General features: G+C 37.1%; 1 protein-coding gene across 2 annotated transcripts in view; it reads left to right on the top strand.

The window, feature by feature from the left end:
* Positions 1 to 21436, top strand: part of LRP6 (LDL receptor related protein 6) — a 192066-nt gene that overhangs the window by 160547 nt on the left and 10083 nt on the right. The window contains exons 20-23 of one of the 2 annotated variants that reach the window (XM_045781475.2): positions 2152 to 2382; positions 3642 to 3778; positions 4420 to 4517; positions 7245 to 12650. In XM_045781475.2, the coding sequence (XP_045637431.2) occupies positions 2152 to 2382; positions 3642 to 3778; positions 4420 to 4517; positions 7245 to 7539 (761 nt within the window). In that variant the 3' untranslated portion in view covers positions 7540 to 12650. Of the gene's footprint in view, positions 1 to 2151; positions 2383 to 3641; positions 3779 to 4419; positions 4518 to 7244; positions 12651 to 21436 lie in introns of those variants that run through there. The other variant, XM_087855642.1, reaches the window with a different exon arrangement.

Here is a 21436-nt window from a genome sequence, read left to right as displayed (position 1 = left end):
AACTTAATTTAAATGCCTTTGATTTGCCACAGGTGCCATCATTTACTTATGATCTGCTTTATCCCTGGAATCCACGAAACACGTTGGACACTGGTAAAGATGAGTGCAGGATAGATAGGTTGCATTCAGGCTGTCAGTGGGATAGCCCGTTGACACTGTTCAGGAAGTTGTTGTCAACTGTACAGATCTTTAGCCAAGGGAGAGATTTGGCCTCTTCAGTTTATTAAAGATAATTAAAGCTGAGGCAGTGAATGAAGTCTCTCAGAGAGAGTTAGGTAGAGGAAAATAGCGGGACATAGAATTCTAGCAAGCAGCTGCACTTAAGAGATGAAAGAGAAGGAAGCCAACAAAGGAAACAAAAAGAATAATCAGAGATAATAAAACTAAGAGAGTGGTATCTCGGAAGGATATTGATGAGACATTTTTGAGAAGAAAACAGGAGCCATCGGTATAGAATGTTTGGAGAGGGAGAGGTCGGTAAGATGAAGAGTTTAGTGACCTTTGCCAGACAGGTTTCTCTGTGGCCGTGAGGGTAGAATCCTGATTTCCGTGAGTTAAGATGTGACCCAGAGACTAAGAATTGGGGATAGTGAGTATAAACTATTCTTTCTTGAAGGTTGGCATTGGAAAGCAATGCCAAGGCACTGGAAAGGAATAAAAAAGATAGATGGCTGCTCACAAGGACTAGGGAAAAATGTTCCCCAGAGTCCACAGACGAATATGTAGGTGGAAACCCCTGTGTACCCTGTAACTTAGTGATAGCATTTTTTTCTCGTTTGTTTAATCTATCAAAGGGCAAGTTTAGCTGTGGGCGTGGGAGATTTAAGGTAATACGAAGCAGAAGGAAGGTTTTTAAAAGATCTGCAGTTTATGGGGCCCGAGTGGCTTAGTCGGTTAAGCATCTGAGTCTTGATTTCAGTTCGGGTCATGATCTCAGGGTCATGAGATTGAGCCTCTTGTAGGGTTCTGTGCTCAGCAGGGAGTCAGCTTTAGATTCTCTCCCTCTCCCTCCCTCTCTTCCCCTCTTCCCCACTCACACTCTCGCCTCTCGCACGCTCTCTCAATAAATAAATAAATAAATAAATAAATAAATAAATAAATAAAAAAATTATATATATATAAAAGATCTGCAGTGTGAGATATAATCTGACTGTTCAGAATGGAAGGATTTTTCCTTCTAAATAGAAGAGTAATGCTCTAAACTTGACGAGCCCTTTTACTGTTTACCTGTAATATTGATGCCCCCTGCTTCTAAAGCCTCAGATAGCTCAGGAAGGTGAATGCCATGGGCAGGGTCTTCCTCTATTGCTCTCAGGCTCTGGGCTTTGTAAGTACTGAAGTATCAGAGACCTTACATTTCTTGCCCTCAGGCAATAGATTCACCCTGAAGGCACCAGCATATTGGGCCTGAGAGCTAATGCTCTCTTTAGCTTCTAATCTCACCAGGCCTGTATGTCACTTTTCAAACCTAAAATCAAGCTCAGAGCTGCTTTTGGCTTCTTCATTATGCCTGGTAAAACATTTGATGACTTTCCTAGGTCCATCCCTTTTGGCCCTAAAATTTTCTCTAAAATTCATAATAACCGTGTTATTTTATGATATACAAAATGAAGTAGGATAAATTTTATCTTTGTATTTATTTTTTTATTATTTTTTTAAAGATTTTGTTTTATTTATTTGACAGAGACAGCCAGTGAGAGAGGGAACACAAGCAGGGGGAGTGGGAGAGGAAGAAGCAGGCTCCTAGCCCAGGAGCCTGATGTGGGGCTCAATCCCAGAACGCTGGGATAACGCCCTGAGCCGAAGGCAGATGCTTAAAGACTGCGCCACCCAGGCGACCCCTATCTTTGTATTTAGAACTTAATGATGCTTAAATGTATGATTCACTTACATCTTTGTTTTTATCAATTTATAGATATACTTTTCAATGTATTTTATTTCTGTCTTCACTTAAAGATAGTTCATTTTGATTGCTAATGATATTTACCTGTATACTCAATGGGGTATGGTGTATATGTATTTATAGAAACAAAAAAATGTTTGTGAGTGTCTTCACCAGCTCACATTCTACTCAGAAGTCCTCTTTTTAATAACTATTCTGAGTCTACAGTTGTTTCTCCATTATATAACTGTACTGCATTCTCATTTCAGATCCAACTGAGGAACCAGCTCCACAGGCCACCAACACAGTTGGTTCCGTTGTTGGAGTAATTGTCACCATTTTTGTGTCTGGAACCATATACTTTATCTGCCAGAGAATGTTGTGTCCACGTATGAAGGGGGATGGGGAAACCATGACTAATGACTATGTCGTTCATGGACCAGCTTCTGTGCCCCTTGGTTATGTGCCACATCCAAGTTCTTTGTCAGGATCTCTTCCAGGTGAGTGAAGACTGATCCATTGAGAATCAAGTCTGGGATCCTGGCAGGATGGCCAACTTTCCATTATGGAAATAAGATATTGCCTAGAGTCTATTTCAAACTAGACTACTTTGGTTTTAAAAAATTTGGGTTTAAAAAATTCTCAAGAACAAATGTTCTCTTTACTTTTAGCACTGTTTCTTTTTATAAAAGGTTATAAAGCAAATACATAATACACACGTTTATACATACTGACTACATTTATCACACGTACTACATCCACTGCATTTCTGGATGTTCTCTCCTGAAAGTGAATAGCTAGACATTTGGTGAAGAGTCATAAACCACAGGTCCTTTAGGTGCACTACCAGGCGACCTCAGTACTACTGAGCCCAGCAATTAAAGGTGGTAAAAAAATAAAATAAAGATTCCTTTTCAGCAAAGATTTGGAAATAGCTGGGTGATAGCCAGGAGGGCTATATTATCTTATAGGGTTTGTTTAGGCATAGCCAGGTAGCCAGAAATTCTGTGTACTTGGGTAGACCAAATTGCTCCAGGGAAGTATGGCTTTCTTTTCAGTGTCTTCTGGTGTCCATAGTGAAAAGAAGCCCTTTTTTAAATGAATATGGAGAAGGAAGTGTCAAGCAAAAGCTCTCAGAAAGTAGAACTTATTCTGGGTGTAAATCTAAGAAAACAGATACGATTTTGAAACTGTTGATGATAATGATTCCTTGTTGCTATACCTATTTTCAGATAGTGGAATATGGGAAGTCACGTGGAAAATAATAGAATTTCTTCTTTAGCATTGGTGGTTGTGATTCCAACAACATTTGTGTCCAGTAGATGAAGAAGTAATCTTCTGTACTTTGTATTAATGCCCTTAAAAGTGGATTTCGTTTCCTCTTGAGTAAATCTGTTGTTTAATCTATCCTGCTTCACAGCCTCCACTCCCCATAGTCTTTCTTCTGCAAATCCTCTAAGGTTGAAAACTTACTTTGAAGAGCTCTGCTTCTATCCTTGGACAGAAGGGATGGGAGCTATTTAGTTGGCCTTGTTCTAGGCCAGCTCTCAGTAGAAGTGTTTACTTCTAGAGAACATTCATTTCCCTTCTCCATACGTATTTTCAATTATTATTAGGAAAAGAGGGCATAAATTGTTTTAAAATCAAACTATTTGGCTATTGGTATTTGTAATCCTAGTATTGAGTAAAAATATTTTATGCGTGGAAATAATTTTTATAGATCTTATTCATCTTCAGTATTTATCCTCCTTCATTTTAGGAATGTCTCGAGGTAAATCAATGATCAGCTCCCTAAGTATCATGGGGGGAAGCAGTGGACCCCCTTACGACCGAGCTCATGTCACAGGAGCATCATCGAGTAGTTCTTCAAGCACCAAAGGCACTTACTTCCCTGCAGTAAGCAGTCTATTTTCTTTTGTTTCACTTTGATTGCTAAGATAAATAGGATCCTAGATTTTTAACTTAAATGGGGGTACTCAGTGATGGTAATGTAAAGTTTTTTAGTGTGGAATTTAGGCATATAGGGCTCATGGGTAGGATTTACAAGGACTCTTAAGTCTAAATCTTTAAGCTGACTGTGTGGTAACATATTTGAAAGCACTAGGCAGTAATTTCATAGTTTGGATAAAAGTAGAACTACTGAATACTATCTCCTGAGAGGCTTAGGATATACATTCTGTGACCTCTCCAAAAAAGGAAGCACATCTGGTATTTCTCCTAAGTCAGTAATGTTTCTCTAAACATTTGTAATTAAAAAACAATCAGAACTCAGCTGTGCTGAACTTAAACCAGTGAGTTACAGATTTCCTTCTTACCACATTGCACTGTTTAGCCGTGATGAAACTGTGTCTTAGGGAGAGGAGAGCCCCACTCCTAAAGCACTATTTGAGATCAGTTCTTTGGGAAAGAAAGATTGTGCTAATTGTGTAATGGAAAGGAATACAGACAGATGAAGGAAGAGCATATAAAAGAGTCTAATGTTCTTTATGTGTCATAGACTATTGTTATTTTAATAATTTAATTATTTTTCCATTTAGATTTTGAACCCTCCACCATCCCCAGCCACAGAGCGATCACATTACACTATGGAATTTGGTTATTCTTCGAATAGTCCTTCCACTCATAGGTCCTACAGGTAATACATATCTTCTCTAGTATAATCAAAGTATTTATTAGAAGAAAGAAATATTCTGGTTGTGGGTTTGATGTAGCCCTGCGTAAGTAGATGATGGTCACTGAGAGAGAATAGGCATCTTGTCTTGGTAATGCTAATGTTGCCCCTATCACACATCCTTTTCTTTCGGGCATTATACATTTTTGTAAAGAGACTCACAAATGCTGGCTTTTAGAGCCTCTAATTTTTTGGCAGTATTCTAAGGAGAAGTTACCCACCAAAATAACTGATCTCAAAATAGGTTACTGCTCAAGTTAGGTTTGATTGATAGTCTGTTGACTTAAGGCTATCCAATAACCCGTTCGTAGACTGTCAGTCAAACCTACCTTCAGAGAGTTGTGAGAGCTGTAAATAGCAGGGGGACTAAGAGCACAGAACTCGAGAGAAGTGGAGAGAAACTGAAGTTAGCCGTTGCTTCACATACTTTCTTACAATCTGGAATGAAAAATTTCTCATAAAATTCCTTGGACTAAATCATGACTCGGTAAAATAAATGAAATATATTTGTAAGACAGAAAGGGGGAAATTATGCCTTTCTGCTGATTTGTGTCTTAGAGCGTATGAGCAGGTGAAGTACTAGTGTATTATGTCCTTACTCTTTCCATCTTCTTTCAAAGGCCAGCAGCGAGTCAACAGCTTGGTAGTCTCTAAATGCTGAGTGCTGTGTTTATTGGCATCCCTCCAGTGCCTTTTATCTTCTAGTTAAGGTGTTTCCTAGACTTCTAGTCAAATTGTCCTGATACGACCTTACAGATAAATAGAAACCAGGTGAAACTGTTAACAGTATCTTATTCAGAACTCGCATTTCAATTTATAGGTAAGACTATTTGAGACAGGCTTGATTCTGGGTGATGTTTTTATGTTGTATTGTAAATGTTGCTTTCCTTGCCACTAGTTTGTTCTAAAAAGCCAAAATAGGAAGCAGAAACCTGTAAACTGAAAAAACAAAATGAAGGACCTAAAATTTTATTTTTAAAAAATGAATTTCTTTGGGGCACCTGGTTGGCTCAGTTGGTAGAGCATCCAGCTCCTGATCTCAGGGTCATAAGTTCAAGCCCTGCATTGGGCAGGGAGCCTACTTAAGAAATAAATAAATAAATGAAAAATTAATTTATTTAAATTGAATAAAACATTGTTCGATTAAAATGAACATAATTGCATCAAAAACATTTATTTGACCATTTCCCAAGTCTCAGATTAAGCCCAGTTTCTTTCTTCTGAGTCACACTTTTCATCATTTGTTGAGATTTTTGTCCAGCCTGGAACATAAAAGAATAAAAGAATTTTGCTAATTTTATTTCCTTTTCTCTTAACTGGGTTTCTCCCCCCCCCCACCCCATGAAAATGGAAGTGTTGGGCCTTTTAAATGTTGAGCCAAGAAATTTCACCAAGACTCAGTGTGCCTGATGGGACAGAAAGATAAAACCTAAAAAGTACTGTGACATCATGTCAATATTGGTAGTAAAACGCTTGAGAACCTGGTCAGCAGGTCATGTAACTTCTGGTCTTTTGGCAGCCATTTCTTTTGAGGCAAACCCTGGGTGATAGCAAATGGTTTATATTTGGGATAGTATCCTGTGGAGCTCTGTAGCACTGGGTCTCTCATGGATTGTTTAATTCAGTTTTACCCATGGTCCTGCCCCTCTATTGTAGTCACTTTGATGACAAAGCATATGAAGAAACCTTGATTGGGATGAATATGAAATAAGATCAGCTTTACGATATTTGGAATATAAGTGGTATATGAGGTTACGGACAGAAGTAGAAAGGCTAGAAAGGCCAGCACTTTTAGCTCTTCTTTTCATTAGTGTGTTCATGTCTTCTCAGTTCCTTTTTTATTAGTTAGCCATGCCGCAGACTTGATTAACAACTGTAGCTTATTTGAAAAGGTAGAACCACAAGTATAAGAAATAAATTAGGTCTCTGAAATACATATTAGAAAATACACTGGTCTTACATGGATATTTAGAATTGATCATTTTGTTGTTAGGACAGTATGCTTGTCTGTACACAGGGGATCAAAACTCTTTCCCCCAAACCACAGCACTTTCTCTTTACTGATAGTAACAGTAATGGGATAGATACACCCCTTACGCTGTCTACCAAAATTCAGCATGGCTTGCACAATATTTGTTTTAAAGAGAGAATAAAGTCTTCAGACATCATTAAATTATTCGTTAGGTAAATTATAGAGCAGTTAAAGAATGTTAAAGGAATACTAACATGATTGAGTAGGATCAAATATGTGAAGACCCAGTCTTCTCACAGACTGTGGAAGAGCAGAAATTGGTGAGGTCCGTCTGTCCACAGTATAGACTAAATGCAAAATGTAGAACAGATTTTCCGGAGATGATCATTAAGTATTTGAGTAGTTCTTTGCTATTCAGTGATACGGTTTAACTGCAAGGTATAAGAGCACATCAAGAGCCTAGGTTGAGTTTACCTCTGCATTCCCATTCTATCAGTTTTTAAATGCCTCTAGTCACATTTTATTTGCAAATATGAAATACATGCTGTCTTCCTCCTTTAATTGACCATTGCAAATTGCCTCCTGGTCTGTATAAATTTAAATTGTAGTAGTGTATTATCTTCAGAGTGAAGTTTACATCTAATACTCTGTATTCTGATAGGGACCACTGCTTTTCTGTAAAACTAAGTGTCTGCTTCTCTTGATTTCCCCCATACCAGCTACAGGCCGTACAGCTACCGGCACTTTGCACCCCCTACCACACCCTGCAGCACAGATGTTTGTGACAGTGACTATGCTCCCAGCCGGAGAATGACCTCAGTGGCAACAGCCAAGGGCTACACTAGTGACTTGAACTATGACTCAGAGCCTGTGCCCCCACCTCCCACACCCCGAAGCCAATACCTGTCAGCAGAAGAGAACTATGAAAGCTGCCCACCTTCTCCATACACAGAGAGGAGCTACTCTCATCACCTCTACCCACCACCGCCCTCTCCCTGTACAGACTCCTCCTGAGGAGGGGCCCTCCTCCTCTGACTGCCTCCAATGCAAAAATGTAAATACAAATTTGGTTGAGATCTGGAGGGGGGGAGGGAGCTATTAGAGAAAGATGAGGCAGACCATGTACAGTTAAAAATTATAAATGGGTAGGGAATACTGGAGATATTTGTACAGAAGAAAAGGATATTTATATATTTTCTTAAAACAGCAGATTTGCTGCTTGTGCCATAAAAATTTGTATAAAAAATAAATTTGTACTAAAAGTTTTATTTTTGCAAACTAAATACACAAAGCATGCCTTAAACCCAGTGAAGTGACTGAGTACAAAGGAAACAGGAATAATAAAGGCATCACTGACCAGGAATGTCTGGGCTTTATTGATACCAAAAAAAAGAGAGAGAGAGAAGAAGAAAAATGTAAGTCCATCTCAGAGCAGCAAACCATAGATACTTGGAAGTAGCCAAATAGCCTTCATGTTAACTCACGTTTGAGGGCCAACAAGTTTAAGAAATCACAAAAGGAAAAAAAAAAGGAATTAAAACTGACTTTGGACAAAGGGCTTTGTTTTCTCTAGGAATCCAATTATTTTAGTGAGGAAAATAGGTATTTATAAAAATCCCTTCTGGGTGTTGCTGTTGTAGGAGATCCGTTGTCCGGTGAGATGGTGTGGGGCTCTCTGCGTGTGCAAGTCTTCTGTCCCTACCTTAGAACCCACAACCTCTGTCAAAAGAATTAATTTTTTCTCTAGGTGTTTTTACCTTGCTTCCTCCCCCAGCAGCTTTGTAGGCCATTTTGCCAAGATATCATGATTTATTCACAGCTTTTTATCTGAGGATTGATTAAATGGAATTTTCTAAATTAAGGTTTCACTTTAATATTTCTACTAGCTCCATTCCTCTGTAGGCTTAGCTCTTCAATTTGCTGTTTTTGCATAATGATCAAAGGTTAGACATATTATTGCTCCTCTTCCAAGATTGTTTTAGTGCTCATTAAAATCTCTTTTTACAACACATATAGGCAATGTTTAAGAATTACAAATTTAACCATTATGTTTTTGTTGTAAATTAATCATATATCCTTGCAGTACTTTCAGCATATAATAACACAATATGAAATCATTTATATATATATATTTTTCCTAGTAAAACATTTAAATATGTTCCGGTTAGAGACAATCTATTTAAAAAGAGAATTTTTTGTTATTAGGTTTTCCCTTTATTAACTGTTTATGACATTTTCATGTTCTTTAGGCCAATTTTTCTCAGAATGATGTCTACATACATACCTCTTAACGTGTGACGTGAGTTTAATATCTTCCTGTTACCCAATGTGAATGTTAGATTGTTTTCAAATTATCCACAAATTATTCTTATACTCACCTTCTATATATTTGTGTGTGTTCTCTCTTATCCCATTATGGATTAAGGTGATTTAACAAATTTACCAATATGGATTAAATGAGAAGGCCAACTAAAAACTTCTCAGCTGTCAGAACTTGGGTGGAGGGGAATAATGGAAGGCTCTTACGTCATCTGCCTGACCTGCGTGGTCCTTGGGCTGCTGCATCTTCAGCTCTTAGGGCTGACATGTGGGATGATTCTAGCACTGCTCTGCCACCTTGCCACAAGTTAGTTTCCTGCTTTTCCAGCACTTCTCTGCTAAAACTGAATGTGTTTTTTACACTAATGTTTTTTGCTTTAACAGTTGTTGGTCAGTTAGTTACAGAATGATTTTTTTTTTTTTTTTAATTCTGTCTTGCTGAGGCCTCTCTGGATTTTAGGGCCCAAGAGAAAACAATGGAAGAAAAGATTTAGAATTTTGGCAGGGGTGAAGTAACTTTTTAAGCAATTAAAAATACCTAAGGAAACTTGTTAAAGAGAAAAAAATGTGGTTTCAGAATAATGCTTATATTGTTGGGGACACCTTATATGAATCAGGTGCACTTGATTTTGCACATAAATGGTGATCCATCAGTGTCTTGCATTTCAGTCAAACAAGCATTAACTCTTCCTGTTGGTGGACAAAGTGCTCACAGTCTAACAGAATGGACACTGGAGTTGCATTCTGTGACACGAGGGCCTTTGATGCTTAAATGAAGATGGAAAGGTTAGCAATAACTGGGTATCAATTAGAATTTGAGAATTCTATATGTTTACATTTTTTAATGTGCATCTTTATCCAGTGGGCTTCCCATGTGGAAACTTGCACTATAACGAATTAAGAAGAATATTGCCTTGTTATATCTCAGTCCAAGTGCTTGTACTGCGATGGCAATGGCCTCTTCTTGCAAAATACTGATTTGTGTGCCAATTTGTTTGAAATTATTTGAAGGCAGTTCCGCTTAATCTCAGAATCCTCTTTCTGGGGTAGTTGAGATGCATTCTTATTATTTTGGGGAGGGTACCTTTAAATGAGAGAATTATCAAAATTCAGGAAAGATTGGCCCTTGGGTTACATGGACAGTTAAGCTTAGGTAAACTCTCTTGAGTATTAAACATGAGATTTAATTGGAAAAACTGAAAGTAAAAAATAAACATGAGCACAAATCAGGGGAAAAAGTGGAAAAAGGTTTGGAATCTGGTGTATTGCTCTATTCATTATCCATGAGGTAAAAAGGAATAAAGTGTTATTAGATTCCTTAAATACTAAGGTATTTAATTTTGAACATGTCTTACAGTATGCCTGTTTACTGGTGTGATTAAAATTATCTGAGAAAAGAACTCTAGCACAGCGTACCCTCTCTGCCCTGTATAGTAGACTAGGCTTCACTGAGGTGGTCTTTCTAACTCAGAACTTTCATAATTTTGAACTTGCCTCCTTCAGAGCCCTGGTCTTCTGAACAGTGGCCCAAGGAATTTTGCTGCTTAAATCAGATAATGACATAGTCAAAAGAAAAAGCAGAGTTAAGGGATAGAATTTCTCAGTATTAGTTTTTCTTTCATGAAATTTTATTATGCCTTTGACGCCTGCTGCCCCTCTTCTGTAGTAGCATATGTGAGATGCTGTCTGTCTAGCAGAAAACTAAGAGTTATTTTAATGATTTTAATTTTAATATAAAATACTTTGTGATATATGACCCTTGAGAACAGCTATTCTAAAGGAATCATATATATTTAGAAATGAAGACTTTACATTTTCATCTAACAGGCCAATAATTTGGGGGCAGGGCTTTTGAGCAGTAAAATTTTAGCATGAATTGAGGATTGTATTTGTTCATTTTAAAATACTCTAAAGTCAGTAATTTATATAAGGCCAATTCCAACTTTGATAATATATAAAAATAACCACCATCTGCATTAGGTAGCGATTAGGTTTGGGGAAAATCTTTTTGTTTTGCCATCAACGCCTATTAATGAAGAATACTTCGAGCCCAGTTAGTAGCTGTGGCTTACCTAGCCTATTCATGCATCTTTGTATGTTTATGTAACCTGATACCAGCAATCATAATAGACTCCTGCTTCTCTGTGATAGTTGTGCTAGTGGAGTCCTGTGCCTAGATTCGATTCCTAGAAACGTAGTTTTTAAAATTGCTTTTTCTCTTGCAGGGGAAACTTGCCACTTCATTGATTTGCACGCCATAAGAGCTGCGTATTGGTTACCATTACACATCTAACAAAATTGAGAAACAAAAGTCTTGGGCTTTTCATACCCCAGGCTTTTAATAAGCTTAAGTCTGTATAATGACATACATAGTATGTTTGGAGTGTGGCTATGAGTATGTGAATATCAGTTGGCCAACCAATGTGTGGGCATCCACAAATGAGACTATACACTAAGTGTAGACAGGGACTGAGTCAGAAGTTTATAATCAAGTGGTGTTTAAAACATGTTCTCAGAATTCTTAAACTCAAGTTTAATTTTATTTGGTATTCCTTTCTTTATCCGAAGCCTAAAATGAGCCAAGAGAAATAACAGATGATTTCAGAAAGTACTGGTAGCATATGTGTGGTTCTGACTTCTGGGATGGCATCATTTCATAATAGTCCCAAATTTTGGCTTTTGAAAATTTCAGTTTTAGGGGATAACATTTTACATTTATAGTTTAAAATTTTTAAATTAGGAGCTTTGTGAATCCATATAACTCAGGATATTTCCGTTGGACTTGATTCTGCATCTCTTCAAACTAAGCCTGCACCTGAGTTAGAAGGGGGGTAGTCAGTAAGATCTAATATTCTTACTGACTACTTCACCCTCCTTCAGTCCAGGTAAATTTTACTCAGTTTTTCTTTCTCATAAGGCATCCTTAAGCTATTATTAAGTTTATTGCTGGAAAAAATCCTCATGACTTTACAGATACAACTATAAAATACTATGTGATTTCTTGTACTCAGAATATAGACCTAACAAAAACTAACTTGTAGATTTTCACCATTACCTAGGGTTTACCCAAAAGTTTACACCAAAGATTTAGAGACAATGTGCTTTTGCTTATGCTTAACTGTCCATTTTTTTTAAACAAATATAAGCAGGGCAGGGATATAAATATATATATATATATAGATCTGTCTATCTAGATAGGTATACCTAAATATGAATTTAAAAAGAAAAGAAAGTGAATAAATCTAATTTTACATTAAATTAAATATCTGGGGTTAGTAGGAAAATTTGAAAAGAGTTAAGAGGATACCAAGAAGCTTAAGCTGGACTAGCCTTATTTGCAAGTGAAGGATCTGGTGCTGCTTTCAGATGTTTATCCTTTGTGTTTTTAAATTTTTTCTTAAGCTTTAATCTTTGTTATTGTCTTAAAGTCAGCTGGTGTTTCTTGTTCATGGACTTTGGTACGATGGTGCTTTGCAAGGATGTATTTATATTTTAATGGCCAACATTTGGTCAGCCCTTGTCCACTATTCACTTCCCCCTTTTTGTAAAATAAGTGCTTTAATTGTAAACTGTATAAAAATACCTTGTATAAATTCCCTTTTGATTATTACAATAAGCTGAGTTGTAACAAATGAAATGTTGATTTTTATAATAAAACAGTGGAAAATAAAAGTGTCATTTCTTTTTAGCAAGGTATTAAAACAGCGGATTGTGCTTTGCTGTGACTTGTGTTTCAGAGGCAACAAAACCCACCTTTATTGTTTGCATTTCAAATAAAATACAACCTTGGAAGAGAGGTTTGAGAAGACCTGTTGCATAGTTCAGTGTGTGGTCATACCTGTACTGGGAATAGAGAATAAGGAAAACATTTTGTGCGTCCTGCCGTGGTTTTCACTCAATTCCTGGAAGGAGCCATGGTGTGGACCCCGAACCGCCCCCTTCAAATTAGTTTTAAAAATGAACATTGCTCCTCCTGGTGTCAAGCCCAATATGCTATGGTACTGAGGGGTAGCAGAATATACCACCTCAAAGTATGCCACTTGGGCATCCTGATTGTTTTGAGTTGGGTAGGCACTTTAAAAGCAGCAAATACAGTTAGACGCTTTCTTTGAGCTCCCCTTATCTGCCTGAAGACAGATCCTCTACAAGGAACACACTTGTCATAAATCATAAATCCCCTCCCTGAGAGTTTCATCAACCAGGGAAAATTGATTCTTATCACAGAAGAGACTAGAAAAAACAGCCAGATGAACTTTGCCACAACTGTCCTACTTCCCACCTGCTCTTCTGCGGGCCCATTCATCTTTCCTAAAAATCACTCTTCCCTGAGACGTCTACATCATCCCTCCCCTTTTCCTATTAATATGATATTTAAGCCTGAATTCTAAGCCATTTTGGGGAGTTTCTCAGTATCTCCCATGTGTACATAAGGTGTACACGTTAATAAATTTCTGTTTTCTCTTGTTAATCTGTTTTTTATTACAAGGGTCTCAGCTAAGAACTTAGAAAGAATATTATTTTCCTCCCCTACAATACTCTTTCCGGAGAGGGATTAAAGAACCAACGAGAACTCAAAACTACTAGATCCCTGCTTGAGTCAAAGTTTGCTGGTTTGACAGGAAGAGAGGAAAGCTTTATTATTTGGCATTAGGTTAGATGGAACAAATCTTAGTGTAAAGTTCTTTTCTTAGCAGATGCTCTTGAGTAAGTGAGCCCACCTTGACTTCTTTGCTGACCCCTCCCATTCTTTCTTCTGGAAAACAAAAATCACATGTTGTGCTGTTACCAATCTAGTCAAAGAAAGGAGAGGCAGAACCGTGGTTTTGGTTTGCCTGATTAAAGGCAGGCTCAAGAATGGGAAGGACAGTGCAAGTTTTGGGTCCTTTTCTGCAGGTGGGTTTTCTGCTGAGTTTATACAGTCTTTTTGCATGAGTATTTCTGTAAATTGAAAATAAAGGGTAAATGACTGTTGATGGGGTTCAGGATGTGATACCCCATAATATGGCACCTTAGCATCGTGTATATTTTAAGCTGAAAGAATTTGAGAAATGGCGTGTGCAAGAAGAATCCTCTGACCTTCCCCTGAAGCAGGTCACAAGCCCTAATGTGAGAAGGCCGCCCCTGTACTCAGGAAAGGAGCATCCTTACCTCCAAAGACAAAGGGACACAGAAGAGGACTCTGAGCAAACAGGCCTTGCTGAGTTGGCCCCAGTGTGTTACACACAGCCCATACTCTGTTCTAGCATATCTTTCCATGACTTTCCAGTTTTCATCAAACCTAGCATAAAACAGGTTTAACCATCTGGTTGGGTCTTCATTTCCTTATGAGGGCTCCTGTATCATGTAAAATTTCTATTAATATATTTGTGTGCATTTCTCTTGTTGCTCTCTTATGTCACAGGGATCCGACTCAAGAACTTAGAAGATATTTTTCCTTTTCCTACACTGTACTCAGATTGCCATTCCCACTCAGTCTCCATATCACCGCCACTACCGCCACGCTGCAAATTATCTACCCAAGATTAGTATTTGTAAATTAATCATTAATCACCATATAAAGCTAATCTTTCTCAATTAAGAGGCCAAAAATAAGGCATAATTTTGCTAAGATTGCCCTGCATTTACTGTGCACCAGGTACTATGCTAAGTGACCCCTCCCCCCTTTTTTTTCCTCAATAATGAACTGATTAATACCCACGCTTGACAGGAAATGCCCAGTTTGAGTATGAAAAACTCCAGTGCAAAATTTTGATCAGAGGCAGTTGGCAGTAGGTGGAGGGAAAAGGACACTGAATTGAGATTGAGATTCTAATCTCTGTTCCATTTTAATTAACTGCCAAGGCATGTCTGAACTCATTGAATCTCCCAGTATTTGTTGGTATTAGGCTCTAATAGAGTTTTCTGAACCTTGACTCTTCAATTGGCCAGTTCCACTACCTGTTCCAGAGAGCTGCTTGTACCTAAGGCATTCTAGGCAATGAATAGTATTACAAGGTAGAGTCCGCTGGAGGCCAAACACCTGTGAAGTATCCTATTCTGTCCAGATGTCTATTGGAGGAGTCCTTCCCTTTTGGCCCCTTCTCTAGTCTTGCTCTGCATTCCAAAGTAATTTATACCGCTCACAAGAGACAGTGTGAGGCCCATCATACACTAGCTGTATGGCAGACAAAAGATTATTTAAGAGCTTTTTGACTTCTGATCATCCTACCAAAAGCTCCCCCACTACCATTGCCCAATTTCATGGCCTTGAAGACTTCTGTGTTTTGTCCTGTAATTAGAGTCCTTTTTTCTTGGGGGGTTCCTTGGGAAGGAAAGGATTAGGAGGCCTCAAGTTTTATGCAATGCTGTGATTCTTAGGTGCAGATGTGTTTCATGACAAGGTTTTTAAGTAAGAACTCAATTTAGATCTGGAGCTATTTATATTTTCTATTACGTCAATTTTTGTCTTTTATGTCTTTGAGGAGTTTGTCCATTTCCTCTAAGTTTCAGTTTATTGGCATAAAGTGTGTCTCTTATCCGTTCAATGTCTGTTTTCATTTCTGACTTTGGTAATCTGTGTCTTGGTCAGTCAAACTGAAGGTATGTCTATTATTGATCTTTTTTTTTGGAAAAATCAGCTCTTGTTCTAATTTATTCTTCTTTATTCTATGGCCATTTTCTCTTCCATTGTTTTTTGCTGATTATTTCCTTCCTTTTACTTATTTGGATTAAATTTGCTAGTTGCTTAGGATGAAAGCTTAAGCCACTGATTTTACACTTTCTTTTATGACAAAAGCATTTAAAGCTATGTGTTTCCCTCTAAGCATGCTTTAGCTGCATCCCACAAATTTTGATGTTTTCATTATCATTCAGTTAAAACATTTTCTAATTTCAGTTGTGATTTCTTCTTTGAACCATGGGTTACATAAAAGTGTGTGTAATTTCTAAATCTTTGGGGGTTTTCCAGATATCATTTTGTTATTTTCAGATTTAGTTCCATAATGGTCATAAGTACTCTGTATGAGTTTAACTCTAGAATTTATTGAGACTTGTTTTACGGGCCAGACTGTGGTCCATCATAGTGAATGTTTTATGGGCACTTGAGTAGTGTTAAAAAGAAAAAATCACAGGCTGAGAAGGGAGTCATTTATGTCAGGCCACATCAACAAACCAGGGTGTAATACTTAACTTAGTTGCCATTTCAACCTCTCCCAGAAATGTAGTCTTAACATGTCAGGAATTTTCTGGTCAGCAGCAATAAGGTTATCTGTCACATGGGCTCCCCCATTTGCCAAAGGAAGATGAAGCAATCCACCTAATAAGATTCTTTTGTTCCCCAAAGGAAGGTGACCTCACCTGAAATAATCCTTTTTCCTGTTTACGATTTCCTTGTCCTGCCTTTAAAAACCTTTCCTTTTCTGTAGCCCTTTGGAGCTATCCTCTACTTCCTAGATGGGACACTGCCAATTCATGAATTGTTCAATAAAAGCCAATTAGATGTTTAAAATTTACTTGGTTGAATTTTTGTTATTTAACAATAGTATTCAGCAGTTGTTGGATACAGTGTTCAATAAAGAGTGTTCGATTAGATCAGTTTGGTTTATACTGTTGTTCAAGTCTTCTAGATCTTTGCTGATTTTCTTGTTCTGTTCTATCAATTACTGGGAAAAGAGTGTTGAAATCAACCTTAATTGTGGACTTGTCTATTTCCCCCTTTTAGTTTTGTCAATTTTGCTTCATTTTGAGCTCTGTATGATTTAGGATTGTTGTCTTCTTAATAATTCACCCTTTTCTTATTATGTAATGTCCCTCTTTACTGCCATAGTCCTTGACTTGAAGTCCACTTTGATATTAATGTACCCATTCCAGCTTTCTTACTAGTTTTGCATTTATTTTTCTATTCTTTTAATTTTAACCTATCTCTCTTTCATGTTTAGACATAAAACATAGAGTATAGTTGGGTCTTCATTTTATCAATACTGTTTCTGCCTTTTAATTGCAGTATTGAGCCGTTTCCATTTAATGCAATTATTGCTACAATTGGATTTTTGTCTGCCATCTTGATATTTTCTTTTTGTCCCATCTGTTCCCTCTTTTTTCTCTTCTCTGGCCTTCTTTTGAATTGCATATCTTTTAGGATTCCGGTTTGCTTCTGCTACTGACTTCCTAGCTATGCTCAGATGTAGTCACTGCTGTATGATTTACAGTATGCATCTTTAACTTGCTATAGTCTACTTGAAATAATACACCACTTTGCATATAATATAAAAACCTTACAACAGTCTGTTTTATTTCTCCCTTCCAGTCTTTCGTGTTTTATTGTCATACATGTTCTGCATGTTATATTAAGATACATTGTTTTTGCTTTCATCAATCATCTTTTTTAAAAATTTACTTATTTTCTTTTTTTAAATTATCTTTCAAAAAAATTTAAACATGAGAAAAATATTTTTACTTACCCATACAGTTATTATTTTTTTGGTGTTCTTCATTCCCTTTATAGATCTGGGTTTCTGGTATAATTTTCCTTCAGGCTGAAGAACTTTCCTTTGGCATATCTTAACAGTGTTGATCTGATCATGACAAATTGTGCTTTTGATTGTCCAAAATGTTTTCATTTTGCCTTCACTTAAAAAAAAATATACGACAGCTTTATTGAGGTATAATCAACATAGAATAAACTGCATGTATTTGAAGTATACAGCAATTAATTTTGTGTTGTATACACCCACAAAATAATAAGACAAGGTAATGGACAGTTCTATCACCCCAAAATGCTCATGCCTCTTTATAATTCCTTTTTTCCATCCCTTCATTTCCAGGCAATCAATGACCTGTTTTCTGTCACAATAAATTAATTGTATTTTCTAGAATTTTATATAAATAAATTTATAGTGTGTGCTTTGTTTAGCTTCTTTCCCTTAGAGATTCATATCCATGTTACAGCATATACCAATAGTTCATTCCTTATTTTTTTTTAATTGAATAGTATCCCATAGTCTGGATATACCACATTTGTTCATCCATTCAACTGTTTTTATTTCCCATTAAGGGCTTTCACAAATATAGTTACCACATTTGGTACAAGTTTTAGACCAAATTTATTTCTTTTGAATAAATTCCTAAGAGTGAAATGGTTGGGTCATATGATAGATGTTTAACTTTTAAAGAAACTGCTAAAATGTTCTCCATTTTGGAAATGTAAAATTTTACATTCTACTTTTCCTGAGTGAGCTTTGGTAGTTTGTCCTTTAAGAAATTGTCCATTTCAGGCAGCTGGGTGGCTCGGTCAGTTAAGCATCTGCCTTCCGCTCAGGTCATGATTCCGGGGTCCTGGGATGGAGTCCCACCTCGGGCTCCCTGCTCAGCAGGGAGTCTGCTTCTCCCTCTCCCTCTGCCTCTGCCCCTCCCCACTGCTCATGCTCTCTCTCTCTCAAATAAAGAAAATCTTAAAAAAATAAAAAAAGAAAGAAGTTTGTCCATTTCATCTAAGTTGTTGAATTTTGGCACATACTATTCTCTTATTATCCTTTTAGTATCTGTAGAACTTATAGTAATGGTCTCTCTCTCATTCCTTTGTAATTTGTGCCTTTTCTCCTGATCAGTCAGGCTGGAGATTGTATTGATCTGCTCAACGAACCATCTTTTGATTTCATTGCTTTTCCCTATTTTTCTCTTTTCTATTTCTTTGATTCCTGTTATTTCCTCTCCCCACCCCCCTTTATTTCCTTTTTTATGCCTACTCTGCATTTGCTTTTCTAGTTTAAAGTACACGCTGAAGTCATCAATTAATGACCACTCCTTTTCATGGAGGTGTTCAGTGCTATGCATTTCCCCTTAAGTACCAAGTACCCCCCTAAGTATTTAAGTTCCCTTCATAAATTCTGATATGCTATGCTTTCATTTTCTTTAAGTTCAAATTTCCTCTTTAACCCATGGGTGATTTAGACATGGGTTATTTAATTTTTAAACATTTGACGGATTATCTAGATATCTTTCTGTTACCAATTTATAATTTACTATCACTTGATCAGCAAACATCCTTTGTATCATGTGAATCCTTTTAAATTTACTGACATTTGTTTTACGGCCCAGAATATAGTTGGTAAATGTTCTGTATGCATCTGAAAAAGATGTATTTTCTACTATTGTTGGTGTTAATGCTCTGTGATGTCAGGTCTAGTGGGTTAGCAGCACGAAGGCTACAGTATCCTTACTGATTTTCTCTCTCCTTGTTCTATCGATTACTGAGAGACATTGAAATCTCCGTGATTGTGAATTTGCATATGTTCCTTGCAATTCTCTCAGTTTTTGCTTTGTGTACTTTGAAGCTGTTATTAGATTGTGATACTATGATTTATAATAAGAAATAAATATTTGGTTTTTGTCCCTGCTCCTCCTGGCACAACTAATAAAACCCTTGGGATTTCCTAAGTGATGAGAGCAATGAAGGTGTTTATTGTTATGTTAATGAGGCAACTTTTGGAAAGTCCCTAGGTAACTATGGGTGGGTTGTCAAGGGAACCAACCCTGTGAACTGAGGGGGTAGAACTTTGAGTCCCACCCCCTGACTCTGGGGAGGGAGAGGGCCGGCGGTTGAATCAATTGGCAATAGCTGATGATTTAATTAATCATGCCAATATAATGAAGCCTCCATAAACCCCAAAAGGATGAGGCTGGGAGAACGTCCAGGCTGGTGAGCACATGTAGGTACTGGGAGAGTGGCATACCCAGGGCATGGAAGATTTACGCTCCTTTCCCCATACCTTGCCCTATGCATCTCTTCCAACTGGCTGTTCCTAAGTTATATCCTTTTTTCTTTTTTAAGATTTTATTTATTTATTTGAGAGAGAGAGAGAGAGAGCACAAGCAGGGGGAGGGGGAGAGGTGCCCTAGAGTTATATCCTTTTATAATAGAGCAGTAATCTAGTTAGTAGAATGTTTCCCTGAGTTCTGTTAGCTGTTCTAGTAATTGAACCCAGGGAGGAGGTCATGGGAACTTCTGATATAGCCTATTGGTCGGAAGCCTGGATGATGTCTAAAGACTGTGTTTTGGGGAGCCAGTCTCATGGGACGAAGCCCTTAACATGTGGGATCTGACATAATCTCTGGATAGATGGTTGAATTGAGCTGAATTGTAGGATAACCAGCTGGTGTCAGAGAATTCCTGGTGGTGTGGAAGAAAACACACTGGAAGATGCATAAACGTTTGAATTGTTATATCCTCTTGATGAATTGACCTTTATTATTTTTAAATGAATAATATTAATATTCTTTGGTCTGAAATCTGCTTGACTGATGTTAACATAGCCACTCCATCTTTCTTTTGATTAGTGTTATCATAGTACTTTTTTCATCCTTTTGATTTTAACAGAATCATGTCTTTAAAGTGGTTTTTTTTTTGTAGACTGCATATAGCTGGTCTGGCTTTTTAAACCTAACCCAGTAAGCTCTGCCTTTTAGTTGGGATATTTAAACCATCTTCATTTATCATGACTATTGTTATGGTTTGATTTAAGATACAACCTGCTATCTGTTTTCTTTTTGTCTTGTCTGTCTTTGTTACCCTTTTCCTCCTTTTCTGCTTTATTTTTGGAGTATTTTTTATGATTCCATTTTATCACCTTTGTTGGTTTACTAGCTATAAATCTTAATGTGACTATGTAGGTGTATGTATACATTTCAGTGGTTTTTTAGATTTATAGCATACATTTTTAACTTACTAGTCTACTTTCAAGTGAAATTATACACTTCATGTATAGTATGGAAACTTACAAAGTATAATTATACCTTTATCTCTCTCTTCCCAGGCTCTGCACTATTATTGTTATATATTTTATTCTGCATATGTTATAAGCACAGCAATACATTGTTATTATTTTTCCTTTAAATGATGATCCATTATCTTTTAAATAAGAGATTTAAATAAGAAACAGAGTTTTATATTCACTCACATATTTATCATTTTCAGTGCTTTCTCTTCTGTAGGTAAGTTTTCTATTTGGTATAACTTTCCTTCTGCCTAAAGGACTTCCTTTAACATTTTTTGTAGTTCAAATCTACTTGTGAGTAGTTTTTAGCTTTTGACCATCTCACAAAGTATTTCACTCTCTTTTTTTTTAAACATCTTTTTGTTGGGTATAGAATTCCGTGTTGATGGTTTTTTCTGCTATTTTGAAGATGTTACTCTACTTTCCTCTGTCTTATATCATTTCCAAGAGAAGTTTGCTGTGTTTATTTCAGGTTTTCTCTATGTAATGTATCTTTTTCTCTGGCTTCTTTTTTTAAAAAATTTTAAGATTTTATTTATTTATTTGAGACAGACAGAGAGCGAGCGAATGAGGGATGGGCAGGGGCAGAGGAGAAGGAGAAGCAGACTCCCTGCTGAGAGCAAAGCACGATGTGGGGCTTGATCCCAGGACCCCAAGATCCTGACCTGAGCCGAAGGCAGATGATTAATAGACTGAGCCACCCAGGTGCCCCCTTCTCTGGATTCTTCAGTATTTTTCTTTATCACTGGTTTTGAGCAGTTTGTGATGTGCCTTATGATGTGTAGTTTTCTACATTTTTTTGGTGTGCTTGGTATTCATTGACTTTTTTTGGTTCTGTGGGC

This window comes from Ursus americanus, chromosome 25 (genome assembly GCF_024610735.1).
Source record: "Ursus americanus isolate L20-20 chromosome 25, mUrsAme1.1.p, whole genome shotgun sequence".
NCBI lineage: Eukaryota > Metazoa > Chordata > Mammalia > Carnivora > Ursidae > Ursus > Ursus americanus.
The sequence above is the reverse complement of the archived record's forward strand: the minus strand, read 5'-3'. Positions and strand labels throughout refer to the sequence as shown.